Source organism: Anomalospiza imberbis, chromosome 35 (genome assembly GCF_031753505.1).
Source record: "Anomalospiza imberbis isolate Cuckoo-Finch-1a 21T00152 chromosome 35, ASM3175350v1, whole genome shotgun sequence".
Taxonomy (NCBI): Eukaryota; Metazoa; Chordata; class Aves; order Passeriformes; family Viduidae; genus Anomalospiza; species Anomalospiza imberbis.
The window spans coordinates 781,207-801,893 of record NC_089715.1 but is presented as its reverse complement, the minus strand read 5'-3'; the positions used below and the strand labels follow the sequence as shown (position 1 = coordinate 801,893).

General features: G+C 52.3%; 1 protein-coding gene and 2 pseudogenes across 1 annotated transcript; 1 reads left to right on the top strand and 2 right to left on the bottom strand.

Annotated features, from left to right (window-relative positions):
• LOC137464036 (zinc finger protein 208-like) overlaps positions 1–20,687 on the top strand; it is a 1,110,012-nt pseudogene that overhangs the window by 503,483 nt on the left and 585,842 nt on the right.
• The window catches only part of LOC137464035 (zinc finger protein 850-like), a 1,110,255-nt pseudogene that overhangs the window by 512,145 nt on the left and 577,423 nt on the right, over positions 1–20,687 (bottom strand).
• LOC137464042 (olfactory receptor 14A16-like) lies at positions 6,197–7,144 on the bottom strand. Its single transcript, XM_068175370.1, has one exon. It carries the CDS (start codon positions 7,127–7,129, stop codon positions 6,197–6,199), a length of 933 nt encoding a protein of 310 aa, XP_068031471.1. The 5' UTR covers positions 7,130–7,144.

Sequence of the window (20,687 nt, the reverse complement as noted above, 5' to 3'; positions counted from 1 at the left end):
TCTGTGATTGTGAGACATCACAGATCAGGCTGTGACATCATATAGTTGGCTGTGACATCCCTGGTTTATTATGTGACATCACAGACCAGGTTGTGACATCATATAGTAGGCTGTGACATCACTGGTTTATTATGTGACATCACAGAGCAGGCTGTGACATCACAGGATGCCTGTATGACATCAAAGAGCAGAGTGAGCTGTGAGGTCAAAGAGTGTGCTGTGACATTATAGGGTGGCTGTGTTCCATCACTGAAGGTGTTGTGACATCACAGGGTGGGTCTGTGAGCCCACAGAGGTGCTGTGTGACATGCTAAGTGAGTTCTGCATTCACAGAGCAGGCTGTGACATCACAGAGGAGTTTGTGATGTCACAAAGTCGGCTGTGACATTACAGCAGTGTCTGCCAGTCCCTGGCACAGCACAGGCAATGCTCCACAGCCACCTCTGGAGCCCCCAGCCCAGCTCCTGAGTGACCAAATGACCCCAAGTCCCACCTGGGGAAGGGCCCAGGAACACCAAGGGGCATTTAAGGCTGAGCACAAGGGAAGCACATATTTGACCCTACCTCCTCTTGGAATTTCTATCTCAACAGTGCTGGAATCCAGGAGTTGGTAGCTCTCTGTAGGCTTCTCTAAATCTTATTTTTCTCTCCTTCTGTGTCTACTTCTTCTATTTCTGTCCTCTTGCAAATGTTGATTAACTTAAAATTGAACGGGCTTAGAGTTTGTGAAGTCAAATGGGCTAAGTTAATACTTTGAGAATTGTTTTTTGTAGATTAAATGTTGTATAAGAACTTTTGCCACAGTTTCTCTGATTTTCAAAAGTTCCCAATAAAGGCTGTTTTATTGTTTTGAGCTTCTGAGAATCTCTTGTTGGTATTTCTCCAGTGCATCCAACTCAGAGGACACAAACAATTGCAATTCCTCTTAAATGTCTCCTTGAGAGAGTTGTTTGGGGGATGGGAGTCAGGGCTTGTGTGTCCTGCTTGGCACAGCCCAGGCAGGGCTTTCACAGCCACATTCCACACTCCATTTCCCAGCTGGAGCCGCTGGTGACTCTGAGTTCTGCTTGGCACAGCCCCAGGGACGCTCTCCTTGTCTGCCCATTCCCCCACGGTCTCTGGGCAGGGATGGCCTCAGTGGGGGCTGCTGACATCCTCAGCAACTTGGAGGCTGCTGCTGAATTTTACTGCTCCAGAGGCTTCTTCAGCCTTCAGCTCTTCAGTTCAGCAATTCAGTGTCCCAGAGCTCATTAACATTCAGAACACCTTAACAAGCCAAACCTCTGGGAATAATGTAAGTTTTCAAATAATTTGTGGTTAATTAGCCCAATTACAGAAGCCTCTTCAAAGTGAATACACTCCATTTTAAAAGACAGAGAGAAAAGACTTTTTTGGTCCTATTTATTTTTTTTTCCCATGCCCAGAGGGAAGAAAAGACAAAAAGTGGATGAAGAGCTCTCCTGTGCAGAGCCAAGGTCCAAGTGCCCCCGCAGTGGGAACCACAACTCATCAGGTTTGTGTCCTTTGGGCTCAGGGGTGGTGACACTCAGAGGTACAGAAAGGTTTCCTGCCAACAATCACAAGTTGAACATTTGAACAGTTTAATAACCATCACAGCTCTTCCCTCAGCTCTCTGTGATGTCCCAGCAGCATCTGACATGTCCCCCATCCCCAAGGGATATCCAAGCAGGAACATTCCTGTTTTTGGTGGGAGAACTTCGCCATTTCTTAAAAGTACTTAAGTGACCACGATAGTAAAAATGTGCTTGCATATCATGAAATGTACAAGTATTAAAACCTGTGGCCCTTTCCAGGCAGACATCAGCTGTGTGCCCATGACCAGGCAGTGCCACTTGTGCCCTGAGGTGCCGAGCTGGGATTGGATCTCTCAGAGAGGAGCTGAGGGAGAGCAGAGCACCTTGCAAGCTGCAGGTCCCTGCCAGCCCCGCAGGGCTCCTGTGCCATCAACATCTGCTCTGCTCCAGCCTGAAACAGGGCCCAGCATGGTGCCGGGACCATCAGAGAGCTGAGGTGTGTGCTGGAATTCAATGCCCTCCCCATGGCGCAGCAGCCCTGCATTTCCCTGCTCCAGCCTTGGTCTCCAGCACAGCCATGGAGGCTCTTTGGGCTCCTGAGTGTTCCTGCTGTGTCCACGCCCCCAAGTGCACAGAGCAGCCTCCTCTCTCGGGCACTTGCCTGTTTTCCATGCCTTGCACAGGCGCTGGCCCTGCCCCACAAGGCCTGGGCTGAGTCCTGCCCTGCACGCTCAGCCAGGCTGGGATGGACACTGATGGTTTCTGTGCCAGGCTCTCTGAGCCCAGCCCAGCTCCCTGCAAGCTCTGCCAGCTGCCCTGAGCTCTGTGCAGCACCAAGGGCCTCTCCCCAGCACAGCCCAGCCGGCTCTGGCCCCACAGCTCTGCTCAGCCCAGGCTGCTCTGGCCACTGGCCCCACGGCCTCAGCCCCTGGCCAGGGCACAGCAGCAGCTGCAGCTCAGCCAGGACTCAGCCCCAGCCATGGGGGAAGGGGCTTGGCCAAGGCCAAAGGAGGCTCCCTGGCTGCCCTGCTCCCCTCGGGCTGAGGTGCTGAGAGCTCTGCAGCCCCTGCTGCCATCCCATCTGCCCAGGCCAGCACAAGAGCCCGGCCTTGGGGCCCTCCAGAGCTGCTCCTGCTCCAGGCCCAGGGCCCATCCCAGAGCTGGGGCAGCCACAAAGCTGTGCCCATTGCTGGTCATTGCTGCTCTGATGGGGATGGATCCTCAGCCCCTTGGAGGCTGCTGATGAATTTTACACCTCCAGAGGCCTATTCTTTCTTGAGCTCTTCCTTCCAGGAATTCAGTGTGAAAAGCTCATGAACACTTGTTCAAAATGCCTGAACAAGAACAGCCCCTGGGATTAATTCAAGTTTTCAACTCTTCTGTGGCTAATTAGATAGATTTCTGAATTGTATTCAAAGTGAATATTTAGTATATTGAAAACAATGCAGGGAATTGTTTTGTCCTGTTAAGTTTTGTTTTCCTGTTTATAGATTGGTATCAGAAATCCCCAATTGATATTGACCCCCGCACCTTCTAATGCAGTCTGAACAGATATGAAAATTAAGACCTTTCATGTCTGACAATCAATAACACTTTGTCCCCACCCCTTCCCCAACATTTCTTTTATCCAACCTGTCGTGGTTTGACATGGAAGTGATTTTTTTCAGGAAGTTGAGTCAAACCAATCAGTGGTCAAGTTTGGATTTTGGCACCTGAAGTGAGCACTGAAGATAGGGATACGCCTCTGAGAACACAGGGGGTTAAAAGCAAGAACTCCCAAGAGCTCGCTCTCTTTGGTTCCGGTCAAGGTGCTGTGCAGACCTCCCCTGCCCAGCCATGGGGCTGGGTGGGGGAGGGGAAGCCATGAGGCCTGGTCGAGGTGAGCCGAGGGGTAGAAAGACTGGAACCGAGCCAGCTCCTGTGGACGGAAGGGTGGAAAGAAGCGGAAATGTCTTTGTCATTCCCCCTCCTAGAGGGAAGAGATAGAGAGTCCGGACGGCATTTGTAACTTTGCTGGTACGGAGAAGAAAGAGGAGGGGGGAAGGCGCCCAGCCTTGGCCTTGGGAATCGGCTGCTGGGCAGAGATATCTGCCGTCCAGGGAGTCTGAGCTTTTAACCCTTTCCTGAGAAATTAAGGCTTTGTAAAATATTAGTCCTCCTTGATTTGAAGTAGAAGAGAGACAGTCTGGGATCCGAGATGATGGAAGAAGAAATTCACGAGTTGGAAGGAGATGATGGAGTGGCTTGTGGCTGGACTTCTCTTGTTAGCCATAGACTGAACCAAATTCTCCTAACAGAAGTTGCACTTAGGGTGGTGCGTTGGTGTGCCAGGAGACCTGTTTCAGTGATTACCAGCAGAGGAGTAGAGAGAACAGAGGAGAGTTGGAGAAGGTGTGGAGAAGCCCTCTATCTTCAAGGAAGAAGAAGAGGAGAAGAGGACCTCTGTTCTTGGACCCTCAGCCCCAGGGGAAAATGGGGGGGACTGTAGTCCCAAAATGAGAAACTGAACTGTTGTCTCTTTTGGTCCATGGCAAAGCATCCTTAAAGGAGCCCTGTGAGCAGTCTGTCCATGCACGGTGGTGAGAGCACTGTGACATGGAAAGGAGAGTGTCACCATGGCAGATTTTTTCCGGGCAGTTGCCATGTGTGACATGGAAACACAAGGGTGGCAATTGTGTTTCCTGGGGAGTCTGTGGCACAGGAGAGACTCCTGTCTCCCTTGAAAGATTGAATATTTGAATATCTGAAGGGTAGCAACTTGATCAGGATTCTGGGTGGTGTCTCACTGTTGAGTTTGTTTAGAAATTAGGTGGGAAGAGGAGAAGTGTTTTAGGAAGTCTTCATCCAGGATTTAGTGTTTGTAGTTTTTATAGTAGAAGTAGTTTAATAAAGTTCTTTCCTTTGTTACTAAGTTTGGGCCTGCTCTGCTCTGTTCCTGATCACATCTCACAGCAATTATTTAAAAAGGTATATTTTCATGGAGGCGCTGGCATCGTGCCAGTGTCAAACCATGACACAACCCCTGGAACACCTATGGATCAAGAATGGTGTGGGCCAGCAGGAGCTGAGCACTGTTTGGGCAGCACCTCGAGTGCTGTTTCCAGTTCTGGGACCCCCAATTTAGGGAGGACCTGGAGGGGCTGGAGCGTGTCCAGAGAAGGGCAACAAGGCTGGTGAGGGGACTGGACCACAAGTCCTGTGAGGAGCAGCTGAGGGAGCTGGGGTTGTTGATCCTGGAGAAGAGGAGGCTCAGGGGAGACCTCATCACCTCTCTACAACTCCCTGACAGGAGGGTGCAGCCAGCTGGGGGTCGGGCTCTTTTCCCAGGGAACAGGGACAGGACAAGAGGACACAGTCTTCAGCCTCACCAGGGGAACTTTAGGCTGGACATTAGGAAATATTCTTCACACAAAGCGTGATTGGGCATTGGAATGGGCTGCCCAGGGAGGTGGTTGTGTCACCGTCCCTGGAAGTGTTTCAGGAAAAACTGGATGTGGCACTCAGTGCCATGGTCTGGGTGACAAGGCGGTGTTGGGTCCCAGGCTGGACTTGATGCTCTCCCAGGTCTTTTCCAGCCTGGTTGATTCTCTGATGGTTGTGACACTGCAGGGCCCTGGGGAAGCAAGGGGCCATTGTGACACTGCGGAACCAAGGAGACCCTTGGGAGAGCCTGGGGACAATGGAATCAAGGGGCCATTGCTCCATTGCAAGGACTCTGGGAACTGAGGGAACAATTGTGACACTGTGGTGCCCCATGGAACCAAGGGTCCCTGGTGACACTGCAGGATCTTGTGTCACCAGGACTCCATTGTGACACAGCAGCACCAAAGAATTCATTGTGGCTCTCTGAGGCCTCATGGAACCAAGAGGCCACAGTGACCCTGCAGGGCCTTGTGGAACCATGCAGAGCTCTGTGACAGAGCAGGACCTCGAGTCATGATGGGGCCAGTGTGACACTGCAGGGTCCCATGGAACCAAGGGGCCAGTGCTGCTCCTCAGGGACTCATGGAATGAAGGAAACACGTCTGACACCGTGGTGGCCCTTGGGACCAAGAGGCCATTGTGACACTGTTGTGCAAAGGAGAGCATTGCTGCCCTGCCAGACCTCATGGAACCAAGGATCCATTGTGACACTGCAGGGCCTTGGGGACCAAGAGGCCATTGTGACACTGTGGGGCCCAAGGACCCAAGGGACTTGGTGACACCAAGGGGTCCCATGGAACCAAAGGGACATTGTGGCACTGGGAGGCCTCATGGAATCATGGACACCATTGGGTCACTCTGGGGCCTCATGGAACTGTGGTGACACCACGTTGGCTGGGAGTGCGGATCAGCTGGAGGGCTCTGCAGAGGGACCTGGACAGGCTGGATCCAGGGCCCAAATCCAACAAGGTGAGGTTTAACAACACCGAGTGCCGGGTCCTGAACTTTGGCCACAACAACCCCTGCAGCGCTACAGGCAGGGGACAGAGTGGCTGGACAGCAGCCAGGCAGAAAGGGACCTGCAGGGACTGATGGACAGCAGTGGCACAAACAATGACATTTATTTCTGGATGATATTGAAAGAGTAAAACAAAGAAAAAGAACCTCCAAAATGAAACCAACAAGAAGTATCAAAGATGACTTTTGTTAGAAGTGATTTACAGAAACTGACCAGCAGTTTAATGTCCCTGAAACCATCCAGTCATTAGTCTCCACACTGCAGCCTTGAGCTCCTGGTTCCTCAGGCTGTAGATGAGGGGGTTCAGGGATGGAGGCACCACCAAGTACAGAACTGATAGGGCCAGATCCAGAGATGGGGACGAGAGGGAGGAGGGCTTCAGGTAGGCAAACACTGCAGTGCTGAGGAACAAGGAGACCACGGCCAGGTGAGGGAGGCAGGTGGAAAAGGCTTTGTGCCGTCCCTGCTCAGAGGGGATCCTCAGCACGGCCCTGAAGATCTGCACATAGGAGAAAACAATGAACACAAAACAGCCAAGTCCTAAACAGGCACTAACTGCAATGAGTCCAAGTTCCCTGAGATAGGACTTGGAGCAGGAGAGTTTGAGGACCTGGGGTATTTCACAGAAGAATTGGCCTAGGGCATTGCCATGGCACAGGGGCAGGGAAAATGTATTGGCCGTGTGCAGCAGAGCATTGAGAAAGGCACTGGCCCAGGCAGCTGCTGCCATGTGGGCACAAGCTCTGCTGCCCAGGAGGGTCCCGTAGTGCAGGGGTTTGCAGATGGACACATAGCGGTCGTAGCACATGATGGTCAGGAGGGAAAGCTCTGCTCCAAGGAAGAAGAAAATCAGAAAAACCTGTGCAGCACATCCTGTGTAGGAGATGGTGCTGGTGTTCCAGAGGGAATTGTGCATGGCTTTGGGGACAGTGGTGCAGATGGAGCCCAGGTCGCTGAGGGCCAGGTTGAGCAGGAAGAAGAACATGGGCGTGTGCAGGTGGTGGCCGCAGGCTACGGCGCTGATGATGAGGCCGTTGCCCAGGAGGGCAGCCAGGGAGATGCCCAGGAAGAGGCAGAAGTGCAGGAGCTGCAGCTGCCGCGTGTCTGCCAGTGCCAGCAGGAGGAAGTGGCTGATGGAGCTGCTGTTGGACATTGGCTGTGGCTGCACATGGGGACCTATTCATGGAGAAAGGACAGAGAAGAGTTAGAGGAGATAACTGTAACCAACATCAAAGCCATTTCCCATACACCCTTCTCTGGAACACACAGACACTGTCTTCAGTATTTTTGAGTTCCGGGGTTTTCTTTATAAGCTTGCCTGTATCTCTGCTGGTATTCTTGGATATCAAAAACCCTCAGAATTTCTGCTGCCTTTAGGGAGAACAGAGCAAGTTCTGTGAGGCAAAGTGATGAGAGGAGAGTCAGAGGATATGGTCTGTCATTCTGACCTGTTCAGATTTTCTCAGGGCTTTAACCTCTATCAAGTGGAGTGTGATCACCTTCCCATGCTTCCCCTAAAATGTCACCAAGCACTGTTGAGAGCAGATTGATCCACCCCAGCCCAGCTCCACATTTCTAGCCAAGGACTCACGTTGCTCATTTCACCAACTCAGCAGCATTTTCAGTGTCAGAACACCTCTGCCTTTCCCCATCAATCTTATAACTCAGAGATGCTCTAGGACAGGTTTGCATCCTGGATTGGAGCTCCCAACTTGGACTGAAATCTCAGGGAGACTTCCAAGTGTCCTTCTGATGGCACTGGATGCAGGGAGATGCAGCTCCTTCCCTGGCTGCACTGACAGCATTGCCCAGAGCCGGGCACTGGGGACAGCTGTGTCACCCTGAGCCAGCTGTGCCCCCTCCCAGAGCCCCCAGTGCTGGGCAGCTGCTCCCAGCCCTGTGCTCTGCAGAGGGAACTGGGCCCGGGGCTGCAGAGCTGCCCCACGGCTCTGCTGCAGCTCTGCCTGCACAGGAGGGGCTGCACGCCTTGGAGCCCCGGCCCTGAGGGCAGAGGCTTGGCTGGGGGGACAGGAGGGAGGGGGCTTGTTCAGAGGGAGGGGCTGCACTGGAGGGGATCCTCTGGGCTTCTCTAAACTCTCCCTGCCACAACATTTGCTGGGTTTGCTTTCTCTCCTTGCCTGATCTTCTCTCTGCTTCCTGGGGATTTTCCTCCTGCAGGTGTTTCTCTGTGCTTCATCTCTCCCTGCCAGCACTCACAGACCCCAAATCTCCTCTCTCCTTGCACTCTCCTTGGCCTGACAGAACCCTGCCTGTTTGCAGGGCACTGGCTGGGGGAGGTTCTGTTTGCAGCTTGGAGAAAGGACAGCTCAGACTGAGCCTGATGGCTCCAGCAGAGGTGATGCTGGTGCTGTCCATGGGCAGTGTGGCTGAAAGCACATTAGCGAACACCTGTGCACCTATTGATCCCTAAAAGTAACAGTTTGGATGTCTCAGGTGCTTGTCAAAATTCATAATCAACCTTTATTATTTATCCCTCCCTCCCTGCCATTCTCCAGTTGTAGAAAACTCAATATAAATTCATAGCAAATGTCCTAATTTTTACCAAAAGCATTGTCTTGGAAATATTCTATGACCAGTCAGAACCCCTCAGCATGTCAGAGCTTCATGAGCATTTCACCTCCCCTGCAACAGAAATACTCAGAGAATGTACTCACAGGGTCTGTGGGCATTGGGATGTTCCAGCTGTAGGAGATCACTCCAGGAGCTGCAGCTGCATTGTCCTGCAGCCAGAGGTTCCTGTGCCAAGGGCTGCCAGTGATTCTGCCCCAGGCACTTCTCAGCACCTTCCCAGCCCTGACTGATGGAAGCTCTCTGTGCCTCTGTGCTGTGCCTGGGCTGGCTGCAGGCAGTGCCCCAGCCCTGCTGGGCTGGGAGAAGAGCTGCTCATCCAGAGAAATGTGCTTTTGAAGCTCTCCTTGGTTACCAGGATCACCCTCTGTGCCAGGAGCCCGGCCCAGCTCAGCAGCACAGACACAGCACAAGGACTTTAATGACCCTCTGGGGCTTTGTGCTCAGGCCCTGAACATCAGGCCCTGAGAGGGAGCTGCAGAAACCTCTCCAGAGCTCCAAGCCAGAATGCAACTCCAAAGTTTCTTTGACTTTTAATGGGTCCCACTGAGGGACACAACTGAGAATGTGTCCCCAGGCCCCAGGCAGAGCAGAGAACTGGAGGCACTGATGACAGGTGGGGACAAAGAGAAGCCAAGTCCTGGTGCCCTGGGGCACAGCAGGGTCTGTGCCACCAAGGGCTGTCAGGAGACACCTTGTCCTGAGGCACTGGGGCCTCCTGGCACAGCCCCAGCCAGGCTGGGCACTGTCAGCCCCTTGTCCTGCCCTCAGCATCCCACCCTAGCCCACATCCCAGTGGCCTCAAGGATCTGCTGGAAGGAGTCCCTGGGGAGCCTTGCTCAGGAATGGCCCTGGGGGCTCCTTCATGCTCCCAGGGACTGCAGGTTTTTCAAAGCACTTTGGCTTTGGCTTTTGCCTTGGAGTCTCTGAGAGCTTTGTGCAATCATGGCCCCAATTATCTGCTGTAATTAGTCCCTGGAGAGGCTTTGTCAGGAACAACACTCAGTGGGGCTCATGAATGCTTCAAGGTACTACAGTTCTTTTAAGGTACTTGGTGTTTCCCTTTTGATCCAGACTCTGTGAGAGGTTTGTGCAATCATGGCCCCAATTATCTGCTTTAACGAGTCCCTTGAGAGCTTTGCACTGACACTCTGTGGGGCTCATTGATGCTTTGAGATACTCAACTTTTGTAAGGTACTTTGGATTTTCCTTTCCATACTGAGAGGGTTTTGTGCCATTTTGAGTCTCTGAGAGGTTTTTGTGCAATCCTGGCCTCCAATTCTCTCCTCCAAGGAGTCCATGAGGAGCCTGTGTTGGGGATGGACCTCAGTGGGTCCCATTTATGCTTTGAGACACTTTGGGGTTTTCTTCTGACTTTGACTCATGGAAAGGTTTGTGCAATCTCCTCTCGGGCCCTGAGGTTCAAGGGCTCAGCTTTAAACGCACCACGGGGCTCATGAGAATCAAACAAATCTTGAAAAAACATGACTGTGCCTTAATTTTGCTCTTGTCTGAGGCAGTTCATCAGGAAGTTTCTGTATTGGTTTTGGTTCACCAATTTGAGAGTGGCTAATTACCAGGGCACTCACTAGAATATATTTACTCATTTCCTGCTCTGAGATAGGATTAGGAGAAAGGCAAAGTGGGCTCAAAACTTTAAAAGGGTATAAAGCAAAGTTTATTAACAGTAACTAAAATAAAGAGTAATAAGAATCAGAACAAAACTTTCAGAACACTTCCTCTCTCCATACAACCTGACAATGAAGAGAGAATAAACCTAAAATTTCAGTCAGTTTACCACCATCTCGAATAGTCTTTCTTCACTTAGGGAGAGAAGCTCCTCTTGTAAATGTTATGAAGACTTCTCCACAAGAAAACAGTTGTCTCATGGCTTTTTAGTTCCATGAATAGCAGCTGCCAGGAAAAATCTGGAATCATGAAGTCCCTCCCATTTTTTCACAGCTTTTCCCACAGCTGTGTTTATGGGCCATGTCAACTTATGGGGTATTAGTTTACAGATGAGCTGTTTAAGAGCAAAGGTTCTCTTCATCTATTTCTGAAACCATCTTCATCTCTGGAAACAGAGGTCGTCTTCTTCTCTCCCGGAGGGCATAGGTTCTCATCACTCTGCTGTCTTTCATTGTTCAAACTTCTCATGGGATCACAGCTACTTCAACATTTCCTTACATTAGCATGGAGGCCTTTACTGAACAAGTCATCTCCCAATTCTTTTCAATGTGTAATAGGGAAAAAGAGAGTCTGATGTATCAATTACATCCTTCTCCATAGCTTTACCAGAGGATTTCAGCCCCAAGATCAAGGCATCTCCTCATCCCTCCCATCTGGGACTCAACTTCCTCTTCACTGACCTTGGTGTCTTCATGTTGCTCCTGTGTGTGCCTGCACTTTGTCCTTTTCTCTCACTCGAGGGAGGATGGAAGCACTGGAAGAGTCAATATCTCAGCCGGGGCCTGCAGATGGTTCCGTGACCCCGGCTGGTCTCGGTACTTGCGGCCGGAGCTGTTTTACCATGGAGGTTTCTGCAGCGGCTGCGCTGGGGCTGTGTCAGGCTGGGCCGCGCTGGGGCAGGGCCAGGATCTCAGCAGCCAGGCCAGAGCACAGCAGCAGCGCGGCCGGGGCCCATGGCTTCTCCTCCCCTGCCCGCTGGTTGCGGGCGAACCCCAAGGGCGGCAGAACCTTGGCCGAGCCGGCCCGGCCCGGGGCTGCTCCTGGGGCCCGGCGGATCCTGGCTGGGCCCGGGCTGGCGGCGGGGCAGGGCTCGGTAGCGGCCAGATGTCAGCAACCGCAGCCACGGCCCGGCCCGGCCTCGGCCCCGCGGCCTCCCCTGCCCTGCCCGGCAGCCGATGGGGCCTGGCGGCTCCCTGGGAAGGGGCCCGGCCCCACGGCAGGAGCCGCCCGGCCTGGCCTGGCTGAGACGGGGCTGGGCTGGCCTGGTCACCTCTTTGCTGGCCAGAAGGGAAACAGACCCAGCCAGGCTTCTCCTTCTTTAACTTGTGTCTTCACAGAGGCGTGTGCAGTTTCCTTAGTGGTTTATCAGATTGTCAGCTCTCAAAGCTAATTACTGATTGGTTTTTTGTCAGACACCGAGGAAACTGCTAGCATCTTCTCTCAGGACATCACTTCCGTGATGCAAAACCACCACAACAGCACAGAGCACAGAGCTCCTTTGTCCATATGTAGTGGTCATGTGCCCGAGGCCTCCAAACTCCTCTTTGGGAGATCTCTGGGTGCTCTCCAAGGTGTTTTCAAATGAAAACATTCAGCTCATAGTCTAAAAAAATCACCAGAGGACAGGGCCAGCCTGACCTGTCTATCCTGGCTACTTTTGTCTGGGAGCGATCCTTGCATATACGGAATTTGGGAGGCCAAATTCTAATTTAAGCCATGGACCCTGGATATGAAGGCCAGGTTCTTTTCCACAGGAAGGAAGGAACAGAGCCCCACTGTTTCCCCGGGTGGATGAGAGGTTACTGCCAGAGGTCAGCTAGAGCTGACAGGTTTTTTTTCTGAGAGATACCCTTGCATATTGGAAATTTTTTAGGGAGCTTAGCAATTTTGGCAATGGGCATCTGAAAAGAGGGACAGTTCTTTCCCTTAGCAAGGAAAGCACCGAGCCCCAGTGCTCCAGGAGCTGATGAGAGGCAGCCCTTGGCATTCCAACATCAGCCAGTCCTGTCAGGTGGCCCCGGGCAGGCCAAGCCGGCCAGACCTGTTCCATGTTCCCTCGGTTCCATGGGGCCCCACAGTGTCCCAAAGTTCCCTTGCTTCCATGAGGCCCTGAGGTGTCACAATGCCCCCTTGGTGACACGAGGCCCTGAAGGGTCAGAATGGCCTCCATGGTTCCATCAGGCCCCACAGAGTCATAATGGTCTCTGGGTCCATGAAGCCCCGCTGTGTCACCATGGCCCCTTGGTTCCATGGGCTCCAGTGGTGCCACAATGATCCCCTTGCTTCCATGAGGTCCCCACCGTGTCACAGTGATCTCCATGGGAAGGAAAGAACCGAGCCCCAGTGTGGCAGGGGCAGCCACCAGAGGCCAAGGCCAGCCAGACTTGATGGTACTGGCAGATTTTGGCTGGGAGCAACCCTTGGATATACAGAATGTTAGAGGTGGAACCCCAATTTCAGACATGGACACCTGGGGGAGGAGGACAAATCTTTTCCATAGGAAGGAAAGCATGGAACACCGGTGTTTCAAGGGCAGATGGGCACCAGAGGCCTAGGCCAGCCAGACCTCTTTGTCCTGGTAGCTTTTGTCTGAAAGCAACCCTTGTATATCAGGAATTTGGGAGGTGGAACCTCAATTTCAGCCATTTCTGCATAGATATAGAAGGACGGTTCTTTTCCATAGGAAGAAAAGCACAGAGCCCAAGTGTTTCAAAGGCAGAACAGGAGAGAGGTGGCTCCTGGGCGGCCAAGCCGGCCAGACCTGTTTGTCCTGGCATCTTTTGTCATGAAGGGATCCTTGGATATATGGAATTTGGGAGGAGGAATCTCAATTTCGACCATGGACACCTTGGGAAGACGGACAGCTCTTTTCCACAGGAAGGAAAGCATCGAGCCCCAGTGTTTTGAGTCAGGTGAGAGGCAGTTCCCAAGAGGCCAAGGGCAGCCAAACCTTTAAGTCCTGGCTGCTTTCACTGGGGAGCAATCCTTGGATGTACGGAGTTTTGGAGGTGGAATCCCAGTTTTGGCCATGGCCCATGGAGGAGAAGGACAGTTCTCTCCCATAGGAAGGAAAGCCCAGAGCCCCAGTGCTTCAGGGCAGGTGAGAAGCAGCCATCGACATGCCAAGGTCTGCTGGACCTCTCAGGTGGTCCCCAGGAGCCCCAGCCAGCCAGACCTCTTCCATGTTCCCTTGGTTTCGTGTGACCCCACAGTGTCCCAATGGTCTCCTTGGTTCCATGAGGCCCTGGAGTGTCACAATGTTCCCCTTGCTTCTGCAGTGTCACAATGGCCCTGTGCTTCCATGGGGCCTTGCAATGTCACAATGGCTTCGTGGTTCCACAAAGCCCTGATGTGTCACAATGGCTCCTCGGCTCCATGCGCCCTCACTGTGTCCCAACGGCTCCTCTGTGACACTGCGGGCTCCACAAGGTCACCATGGACCCTTGGTTCCTTGGGGTCCCCGTGTTCACAATGGTCTCCTTGATTCCATGGGGCAGCACAGGGTCACAACTGACCCATGGCTTTATGAGGTTCTGTAGTGTCACCGTGGTCGCTGTCAGAGGCTGGATGAGATCGATGTCCCCAGACACCTTGGGAGGCTCGGAATGCCCGTGTGGGGCCAGGAGCGGGTCAGGCCTTGGTTTGTGGTGGGACAGAGCCCCGCCCCCAGCCCTGGCCTGGCACAGCTGTCAATCACATGGAAGGGGGCAGTGTTAACCCAGCTCTGATTGGCCCAGCTGTCAATCAATCACACAGCAGGCAGTGATCACCCAGCTCTGATTGGCTGAGCTGTCAGTCAATCACACAGCAGGCAGGGCTAACCCAGCTCTGATTGGCCCAGCTGTCAATCAATCACACACCAGCAGCTGGTGCCTAACCTGACTCTGATTGGACAAGCAACTGGCAGTCCCACCCCAGGGGCGGGCCCATGAAGGCCCAGGGGTTTAAAAGCCGGAGCACGAGGCCAGCCCATGGTCTGGATCCTGCCTTCTCCTGGGGTTCCTCTGTTAATGGTGCTGGAACCTGAGCAGGTGGTGCCTCTGTGTGTGTCTTTCTATAGATCTTCTGTCTTTCTGTTCTCCATTTCTTCTTCTTCTAATCCTACTTACCTGGAACATTTTTGGGTAGCTTAGCATCTTAAGGGTTAAAGGTTTTTAGGTTAAATGGGCTAAGTTAATGAAGTTCATGCTATGATAAGAGTTTTACGTAGAACAGGATGTTGTATGAAACCCTTTGTCAAAGTTCCTTGATTGTCCATATTTTGCCAGTAAAATTTTGTGTCATTTTGCTCTCTCAGCTCTGTTGGTTAGAGCATGGTGCTGGTATCAGTGAGGCTGTGTTCAGTCCCTGTGTGGGCCATTCACTTCAGAGCTGGACTTGATGATCATTGTGGGTCCCTTCCTACCAAGAATATTCTTTGCATCTGGCCATGGTGAGAATATCTGGTTGGTGTTTCTCCTGTACAACAAACTCGAATAAAGGAACCTTTGGTGACCCCCAGCATTTCAGTGTTCTGGGGTGTTACAGCCCTGCAGGCTCACAATGGCCTCTTGTTTCCATGAGGCCCCACAGTGTCACACTGGCCCCTTGGTTCCATGAGGATCTGGAGTGTCACACAGGTTTGTGACATTTGTCCTTGCTGCCCCTTGCATCCCCCTGCCCCACAAACAGCCCCGAGCCAGCCGTGAGGGACAGGCCCTGCTGTGCCAGGCTGGGCTCAGGGCTTGGCCTTTCTGCTTCCTGCAGCCAAGCCAGGCCTTGCTCAGCATCGCAGTTCCCTGCTCTGAGCCTTGGGCTCCCTGCAACCCTGGCCTCAAGGATCTGCTCTCTGCACTCCCTGGGGAGCCTCTGGCACTCCCTGCCCTCGCTGGGGCCCAGGGATGCTCCCAGGGACTTGGAGTTTTGCTTCTGCCTCCTTGAGCAGCTTCTTCATCCTTCTCCCAGTGCCTGAGGGTCCTGGACCCAGCCCCAAATCCACCGTGGGGCTGATGAAAATACAGAAAGCCCTCAGGAGCTCTTTGTCTTCCGTCCATGGTCTTCAAGGCTCCAGGGCTTGTGCAGTGACTGGAGTCGGTTTGGAGTTCTGTGCAGGAGTGTGAAATACAAAGTTGTGTTTTGTGTCAGGTAAATAAAGGCAGCCTGTGCAGTTGTGGTTATGAAATGTATGGAACACGGCCATGGGACAGTTATACAGATGAGTTCTAATACACAACCCAGGAAAGCATGGAAGAAGGCTTTTGAACCAATCTTTTATCTGCAAATAACAATTATAAGTCTTAAACTGTTTTGTAATAAGAGTATTTGAATTCTAACTTTAGAATGTTGCTTTTGAAAAGAACTTTTTACTTGTAATTAAGTCTTAAGCTGTTTTGCAATAAGAACCTTTGAATTCTAACTTTGGAATGTTGCTTAGCATTAAGGATTTTAAACTGCAGCTTTGGAATATATAAAGGATTTAACAGAAAGGGAAGTGACCCTATCCCACGCTCCTGGAAAAGGAAGATGGACATCAAGGTTGCTGATTAATGATTTTGAAAGGGGAAGCTGGACATCACTACCACAGATTAATGATCCTAGAAAATAGAAGCTGGACCCCACCTCAGGAAGATGGACCCCACCATGTGGGACACACATCCCAGGATATTGAAACCTGGAATAGATCACAACAGAGAATAGAAATTGGAAAGGAACCAGACATCACCATCACAGATTTACGATCCTAAAGTACAGAATTGTGACGTCAAAAGGTAGAAATAGAAACTGCTGAAAGCTCACGTCAAAATGGGAAATAGAAGCTGCCGGGGAAAGCTGATGAATATGCATGAATATGATCAATAAACACCAGCAAGCCCAACAACCGGTGTGCAGGTGGAGGGGAAAACCCCCACCACTGCACCCAGCGCTGTCTCTGCTCATGCGTTTCCATATTAATTAATAAATTTAATTGCTGCTTGATTTATTGGCTGAGTCAAGCTTCTCATTTCTAACAGAATGGAGAAGAATGAGCCCCTTTTGGGCTGACCCTGTTTGGACAACCTGCTCCTCACCTCCAGCGTCACCATATCTGACACCGCCCACCTGAGACTGACACGCCAAAATATCCAAAAATGCTCGTGTGATTTATTCTCTTATTTCTATTCTGTAACACATTATTTTATGTTAACAACTGTGAAAAACACCAATCACTTGGTTTTTAAAATTTAAAAAGTTTAATAATAATAAAATGGTTATAAAAATAGTAATACAATTAGAGCAATAAAAATTTAGAGTTAGGGCGATTACAAGACAATAAAAAGCAAAGACTTACGGACGTCCGGATGCTCTCGGGCACTTAAGCCCGATAAGCACGTTTTGTGAACAAAGGAATAACCTTAAAAACCATACACTGTTGCATATTCATACATACTTCATGGTTATGCATACATTCTATTTAAAACAAGCAACTCTGGTATTTTTCAACTGCTTCCTTTAATCCCCAGGGCATCTTTGAGTCTGAGCAAGGCCTGAAGAAATCAGCTTCTTCTGATGAGAAAACCATAAATTGCTCTTCTCTGGCAGATTTAGGTGTTCTGTGACTGTTAGCTCGAAGCCAGTGTCTCATTCCTTTAAAAAACCCCCACATACAGAGTTTATATTTTAAGTACTAAAGCTTAATTTTAACTACAAAACTACATTTACTGTACTATTAAAATGTTAATACAGCACAACTAATCAATGTAACACAATACATATAGTAACTATCTGCGTAGAGCCATATAATATCCATTTTTCACATATTTAATTATTTCTAGATGTATTACATTTAGTTCTAATAATAGCATTGGCTTTTCTTACTTAGTTTTAATATTTACATTAAAAATCTACACATTTTTAGTTTAGAAGAAAACTAATGTTCATTGAATCTAAGTAACACAATTCCCTTCATTAATGAATTAGGATGTATTGGCTATTCATTTCTTCCTGTTTATGGCAATTAGCAATATTTCCAGTCATTTTGTCATCTTTTTTATCATCTTTTTCTCACACAGGGTTGAGGAGGGGCCACTTTGGGATCCTTGGAGACATTTCTGGGGCACATTTGGGGCAGTTCTGTGCCTGGGGAGGGAATTCAGAGAGAACTTGAGGGTCTGGAGGACACTTGGGGGAGCCGGGTGGGCACTTGGAGGGGCACTTAGGGGTTCTGAGGGACAGCTCAGGGTCCGGGGGAGCCCTTGGGGGTCCAGGGGGGCCCTTGGAGGTCAGGGAGGGGAATTTGGGGCCCCGCGGGGCCCGGGCGGGCACTTGGGGGGCTCCAGCGGGGCTCTCCGGGGCGCGGGGGGTGATGGGAGTTGTAGGCGCGGGTAGAATACGGTTGAACGGGGCCGCGGAGCATCACGGGAGTTCTAGGCGCAGCTGCGATGGGGCGCGGGGCATGACGGGAGATGAAGTCACGGCTGCAATAGTGCGGGACGTGCGCCGCGGAGCATGATGGGAGCTGTAGTCCCGGCAGTGGCTCGGACGCGGCGTTTGGGGGTCCGGGAAGGCCCTTGGGGGACACTTTTGCGTCCGAGCCGCGACTTGAGGCCCTCGGGGCGAACGTAAACGGTTCGGGAGAACTTGGGGGGAGCTCGGGGAGCTCTACCCGGGCTCCTTAGGGCGCGGGGTACGGCAGGCGGTTTAGGCGCGTGACTGTGTTCTGAGGGGCTCTGGGGCCGCGGGGGATGAGAGGAGATGAATTCCCAGCAGTGGCTGTGCCGGGCATCCGTGGGGTCGGGAGCACTCCGGGGATCCGGGGGCGCCTTTGGGGGGTCCCGAATGGGCGCTGAGGGGCACTTGGGGATCCTGGAGGGTCTGGGGGACACTTACGGGACAGATGGGGGCGGGTACCGAGGGGGTTCTGTGGAGCGCGGGGCATGACGGGCGTTGTAGTCCCGGCTCCAATGGGGCTGAATCGGGCCGCGGGGCATGACGGGAGTTGTAGGCACTAGCGAAAGTATGGCGCCGACTCCAGGCACCGCCCCAAGGCCACAATCCCTGTCGCTGATTGGCTGCGGGCGGTGATGGGCGGGAGCCCCGGCAAATGGGAGGCGGGAACAGCCCATCCAACCCCTCCAGTCCAGCCCAGTGCATCCCCAGTACAGCCCAGTACAACCCCAGTGCTCCTCCAGTCCCTCCCAGTACAGCCCCAGTGCTCCTCCAGTCCCTCCCAGTACACCTGAGTTCATTCCCAGTCCCTCCCAGTTTCCCCCAGTGTCATCCATAGTCCGCTCCAGTGTCCCCCAGTCTTCCCCACAGGGTTCCCAGTGTCCCATGTTTGTCCCAGTATCCCCCAGTATCACTCCCAGTATGTCCCAGCATGTTTCAGTGTGTACCCCCACAGTCCATCCCAGTCCACCCAGATTCCCCTCAGCATTCCTCGTGTTCTCAGGCTGTCCCAGTCCTTCCCAGGGTCACTCCCAGTATGTCCCAGTGTCTCCCACAGCGTTCCCAGTGTCCCCCAGTTATGTCCCAGTCCTCCCCAGTGTTTCCAAGGACAGTTTAATGTCTCAGGGTTGCCGTGGCAGCCAAAGCCAGCAGTGGGGTCAGTGCAGTGTCCGTGGCCACGGCCCCTTGCAGTGGCCCAGTGCAGCTTGGGCTGATGATCCACCCTCACAGCTGGCCCAGGGCAGGTCTGCAGTGGTTTTGGTGGCACCTTGGGCTGGCACACACCTGAGGAGTGTGTCTGTTTTCATGGGGAAACTCGGGAGTTTTAGATTGCTTCAAAAATAGACAAAGGGAAAGCCCCTCTTAGGCTGGGTGCAGCCAGCTCTGCAAGCACAGCAGGTCCCAGGTGAGCGAGGACAGACAGGATGGGCTTGGGCAATGTGGAGCAAGGCTGTCCACACTGGGCCAGAGCTCAAGGCACAGCTGCTCTGAGCAGGCCAGAGCTCCTGAGGGGAGAGCCTGGGTCAGTACCAATCACAGAATGCTGCAATCGCCTCTGCTCTAAAGAGAAATGTAATAAAATACACCCTTTGGAAGAGGACAGTGTATTTCTTACAAGCTCTTTGAAATCTTTCTCCATAACTGCACTAGGAAAACTTTAATGGCCCTCTCAGGGCTTTGGTGTTGTTTACACCAGACTCAGTCCCTGAGAGTGTCTTCAAAAAACTTCTAAAGAACTCAAATTTAAACTCCAAAGTTTCTTGAAGTTTTAATGGGTCCCACTGAGGGACACGACTGAGAAAGTGTCCCCAGGTTCCAGTAAGAGCAGAACCCTGGAGGCACTGATGACAGGTGGGGACAAACAAGGCAAAGGTGTCTCTGGTGCTGAGCAAACCTGGATGTGTCTCAGGAATGCAAAGGGCCAAGGCTGAGCCCCAGCCCCTGGCAAGGCAGATCCTGTCCCTCCCTCCTTGCTCAGGGCTCTTCCCGGGATTGGCACTGGCATGTGGGGATGTGCCATGCCAAGGGCAGGACCATGGGGCGGCCCTGCCCGGCTGCTGAGCAGGGACAAGGAGGCCATGAGGCCCCAGGGCTGCAAGGGTCACTTGTCCCCTCGTGGCCTCAGGCCCAGGGCCAGCAGCCATGGCCAAAGGGCTGCACAGGTTGGCTCTGTCAGGGCCTTGCAGCTGCTGCACATCCCTGTGCCCTCTGCAGCCCAGGCTGTCCTGCGGTGTCCCTGCCCTGGCCTCTGTCCCTGCAGGCTGTCGTCATCCCCCGGCTGCCCCACCTCGCTGGCCCCTTCCTTTGCTGACAGCTCTGCCTCCTGCCTGCCCCTGCCTGGCCACACAAAGCCTTGGCCTTGAGACCCAAAGGGTTCATTCCATTTTTACCGTGCCTGTGAACTTCCAGCACAGGAACAAGGCATGCAGGGGCTGCTTTCCCAGCAAGGATGGCTGGAAGAGAAGGAGAAGACATCTGGCTCCAGGGTGCAGTGATAGAGAAAACAAAGACTGAATCTGGGAACTCGGGGTGGGATTTATGGAAATGGGTAAATTGTGATTGGCATTTAGCGACTGTAGATGAGCAACACACTGGTAGAATTACATGTCCACGTCAGGTTAGGAGTTATCCCATGTTAGACCTCAGGCCTGAATAAACGATACCCTCTGAAATAGCAAATGAGTGTTGAGGAGCCTCATTCTGATATTTCAGAGATTTGGTGGCAGCGGGGCCTCACAGAACCAAGGAGTCAGCTGTGACACTGAGCAAGCTCATGGAACAAAGGGTCCATGGTGACACAGCAGAACCCCATGGAACCAAAATCCATTTTGGCACACTGGGGCCACACTGAACCAATGGTCCATTGTGATACTGCGGATCCAAGGAGACCATTGTGACACTGAGAAACCTCTTGGAACCAAGGGGCCATTCTGACACAGCAAGGCCTCGTGGAGCCATGGGTCCATGGTGACACTGCGGAACCTCTCGGAACCAAGATGACCGTGTTCTGCTTCGGAACCTCATGGAAC

Excerpts from the sequence above, each read along its gene's own strand:
- LOC137464042 (XM_068175370.1), bottom strand. The coding sequence starts at position 7,129 with ATGTCCAACAGCAGCTCCATCAGCCACTTCCTCCTGCTGGCACTGGCA.